A 4,273-nucleotide genomic window follows, 5' to 3' on the forward strand; every position below is an offset into this window, starting at 1 on the left:
TTAAAAAGTTACATAAGAAACAGCTGCAACAAGCTCACAATTATCCATCGTATGTTATTCTTCATTTGATTATATATCCATATATATATATATACTAGCAATAGAACCTGTCATTAATTGGGTAATTGCTTTTACAGTTTATCGGAAGTCACATTAAAAGTATTATTATATGTATGTGTGTATTTTTAGAAGAGGAAACTACGTAATAATTGAAGTAGAAAAAAGATCAATATTTCTTTATGAACAATGTTTTTTTTTTATTTTGGGGTACATAAGTCTTTACTAGAAACAGGGAGGATATTTTGGGTCAATGAAGTTCTTGTACAATTAATCTTGTACCATTGCATAATTTTGGTTGAGACAAAATATGTAATAGCATAATAGGAGTCCCTTTTTTCATATGAAGATAATGAGGAGCTGTATCTGATGGTTGTAGTGAGTTAAAGAATTCGATGGGGTAGTTGACACTATCCTGATCATCAACAATACTGTCAACTGCATTATAAGTGAAGATTTCTGGATTTTTATTCAATAGCATATCATTAATGGTATGTAGAGGAACATTTTCTGGAACCAGGATAGCTCTGTCACTGATGTAATCTGTATTGATGTAATTATGAAGAAGATTAGGACAGGTTTCATGCATCAAATTATCAACGGAATCAATTGAATTATATATTGCATTGACTGTAAGAAACTGTTCTCCATCAGTTGGAACTCTCCCTTCACCAAGTTTCAAAAGCTGCTCTGCAAATAGTTCAGCTGACTGATCTCTTGAAAGCATCGATATCATATAATAATTGAAGTAGAAAAGAGATGAACTTCATACATGAACTTCTGTTTGTTTATTATATGACAATAGTGAGTTTTATTCTTTTATTATATTTATCAATACAGTAATGGCAATTATGTAATACAGTTCAATGAAATAGGTAATTTAGCCATTTTTTAATGTAATGATAGTAAGGGGAAATTAAGTTATTAAAGTATTTATGTTGCATTAAGAGTGAACATTTCTTTATAAGCAATGTTTTGGTTTTATTTCAGGGTGCATAAGCAAAAAGATTTGCATTTGCTCCCACACATGATGCTCAGACATAAAGTTGGCTATGTAAAAAGCATGGTTCTTGAAGTTGCAATCCAGCAACATAGTGTTTGGTTCTGACTTTTATTAATGCTCATGGCAAAGGAAACTCAGATAGGAAACTGTAATCATTTAAATTGGAATGAGACATTAGATGGTATAACTGGTATTTGAGGAATGAAGACGGTGTCACCGTTACCACAGCCAATGAGAATATCTGCCTCAATGCAGTTCCTCATAAGTTTGTGCACAATTAATCTTGTACCATTGCATAATTTTGGTTGAGACAAATTATGTAATAGCATAATAGGAGTCCCTTTTTTCAGATGAAGACAATCAGGAGCTGTATCAGGCAGTTCTAGTGAATTAAAAAATTCGATAGGTAGATAACACTATTCTGATCATCAACAACACTGTCAACTGCATTATAAGTGAATGTTTCTCTTGGAAGCTTATTCAGTAGCATGTTATTAATGCTATATACTGCAACATTTTTGGGAGCCAGGATAGCTTGCTCACAGATCCAATCTGTATTTTTGTAATTATGAAGAAGATTAGGAAAGATTTATGTGTGTGTGTGTGTGTGTTCTTTTAGTGAGGGAAAGAGAGAGAGAAAGAAAGAAAGAGAGACAAAGAGAGAAAGAAGGTGAGAAAGGAAGAGAGAGAGAAAAAGAGAAAGGAAGAGAGAGAAAGAGAGAAAGGAAGAGAGAGAGAAAGAAAGTGAGGGAAAATAGACAGATAGAGAAGAAAGAAAATCATAGTTAGATGGTGTCTAGTTTTAGTCTCACTTTGCAGGACAAAGAGACAGAATCTCTTTGAAGTAGCATGACAGAAAGACAGACAGGCAGACAGACAGAGAACATAGAGGCGGAGAGAGAATAGAGGAGACATAGAAAGAAAATAACAGAGAGATGGTGTCTGGTTTTAGTTTCACTTTGTGGGACAAACAGCCAAATAGAAAGAATCTTTCTCTTTCACTGATATCACATACTTAACATATCTGCATCGTTTAAACATCAGGTACTGCAACTGCTCATCTCAGAAAGATCCCTTTGGAAAACAGTATTTTTTAACCACATTTAAGCAACATGCAATTTAAGTATGCTATTTTATACTGTTTACATTATAAGCCTCTTTCTAAACATAATTTGAATATATAGGTGCAGGCATGGCTGTGTGGCAAGAAGTTTGCTTCCAAACCACATGGCACCTTGGATAAGTGTATGCTATTATAGCATCAGGTTAACCAAAGCCTTGGAAGTGGACTTTTGAGAGAGCAACTAAAAGAAGCCCATAAAATATATGTGTATATGTGTGTATACACATACATACACAGACTACTCGCACAAACACAAACACACACACACAGTTAACACCACACATACAAATGCTACCATACATACACATGCTATCAGACACACACACACACAGTTACCACCAAATGCACACACACACACACACACATATAATTACTGCCACACACACAAACACTACCGTATATACATATGCTATCACGCAAACACACATACTAACCATCTTCACACTCCTCTGTCTCAGAAAGCACTTTCACTTTCTCTTTCTACTTTCAGTCACTAGAGGACATGTAACCACACGTGGACTGTTGGTGACTTTTCCTCCTTCATTCTTCTTTCCATTTGGACTTACCTGTTTTTCCTGTTTCCAATGAAGAGTTATGCTCAAAACAAAACAACAACACTCTTCTTTCTCCAAGCATTATATTAATACATTGCTTGTGTTATGTCCACACGTTTTGTTTTTTGTTTTTCTTTTTTTCTGTTTTTTGAATTGACAATATATATATACATCAAAATAAGGATATCAAGTAGTGATGTAGTACAACCATTTCAAGTGGCTCCATTTAATTGAACAAGACAATCATTACATCAATTTAAATGTAGTGCCATCTTCAGCTGCACAAATAAATAAATAGAATTTTAACCAGTAGGACATATTGATATAATTTTTCTCAAATATTTTAACAGAGCAAGAAGATGGTAGAAATTCATGTTGTCACTATTGTAGCCAAAAATAGACTACACTTCCAAGAATCACATGAAGCCTATTGGGGTCATAATGTTGTAAGGGATTATAATTCATTTCTAATTCATTTATCTCCCTATCAACCATTAAATCTAAGACTAGAAGACTGTGTCTATTTTGAATAAAGGACAAGAGTGAGTTGACAGCTCATGGCTAGGTATGGTCATAAATATTATCATATATATTCCTTTCCCTCAGGGAGGAAAGAAGACATTAGGAGTAGTCAATTGAATATAAGTAACTGTCTATAACATGTATATATATACATATATGCATGTGTCTTTGCTTTTGTATTTGTCCTTCCTACCATCACCACCTCTTCTGAACTGGTGTTGCTATGTTTACATTGCTGTAACTTGGCAGTTTACCAAAATAGACTGATAGAATAAGTACCAAGCTTAAAAAAAAAACCAATAAATACTGGAGTTTATTTATTCAACTAAATTTCTTGAATGTGATGCCATTACATGGCTGTAGTCTAATGACTGAAACAAGAAGAAAATAAAAGGTAAAAGATATATATATGTGTAAGGAATTGTTTATGATTACTTATGTGTGGCTGTCCTCTATGATTTGACATTAGGAAAACATCTCCTCCAGCTGGTTTATTCAGTGAGCTTCTTATGACAGTGAGGTTTTTATGACAAGTGGGAGATAACTCCTGCCACCCTGGCTTTAAGACAACCAGACAATGTGGTTTTGATCTATATTGGATCTCCTCAGTGGTAGGTACTCGTTGCCAGGCATAGCAGCATTTTACTACACTTGCAATATATAGAAAACACAGTCTCATGCAATCACTGATTTTGTAACTAGGAAACTGGTCAGTTAGAAAATCTTTGTTCGAGATAGAAGCAATATACGAACCCAAAAGTATTGCTTATGTCTACTTTAATATAACTCTCTTCTAAGAGACAGTCTTTGATGTTTCTTAGAATGTGGCTGTACTCTTTGAGTACAGCCACATTAAATTGGCTATAAACAATGCTTTTCAGTTCTTATATAGCTTCTATCTCAAAGATTTTATAATAGATATATATGGTGTGTGGGTGTTTTTGTGTATGAATGTGCGTGTGTGTGTGTGTGTGTGAGTGTATAATTATTAATATACACATGTATATATATACA

At 33.9% G+C, this 4,273-nt stretch overlaps 1 protein-coding gene across 1 annotated transcript; it reads right to left on the reverse strand.

Annotated features, from left to right (window-relative positions):
• Positions 1-307: 307 nt before the first annotated feature.
• On the reverse strand, positions 308-784 carry LOC106875174 (uncharacterized). Its single transcript, XM_014923210.1, has one exon. The coding sequence runs from the start codon at positions 782-784 to the stop codon at positions 308-310; it is 477 nt and encodes a 158-aa protein (XP_014778696.1).
• Between the last annotated feature and the right edge of the window lie 3,489 nt (positions 785-4,273).

This window comes from Octopus bimaculoides, chromosome 3, assembly GCF_001194135.2.
Source record: "Octopus bimaculoides isolate UCB-OBI-ISO-001 chromosome 3, ASM119413v2, whole genome shotgun sequence".
NCBI lineage: Eukaryota > Metazoa > Mollusca > Cephalopoda > Octopoda > Octopodidae > Octopus > Octopus bimaculoides.

Bases quoted from the DNA above. Each gene is read 5' to 3' on its own strand.
- LOC106875174 (XM_014923210.1), bottom strand. From the start codon at position 784: ATGCTTTCAAGAGATCAGTCAGCTGAACTATTTGCAGAGCAGCTTTTG.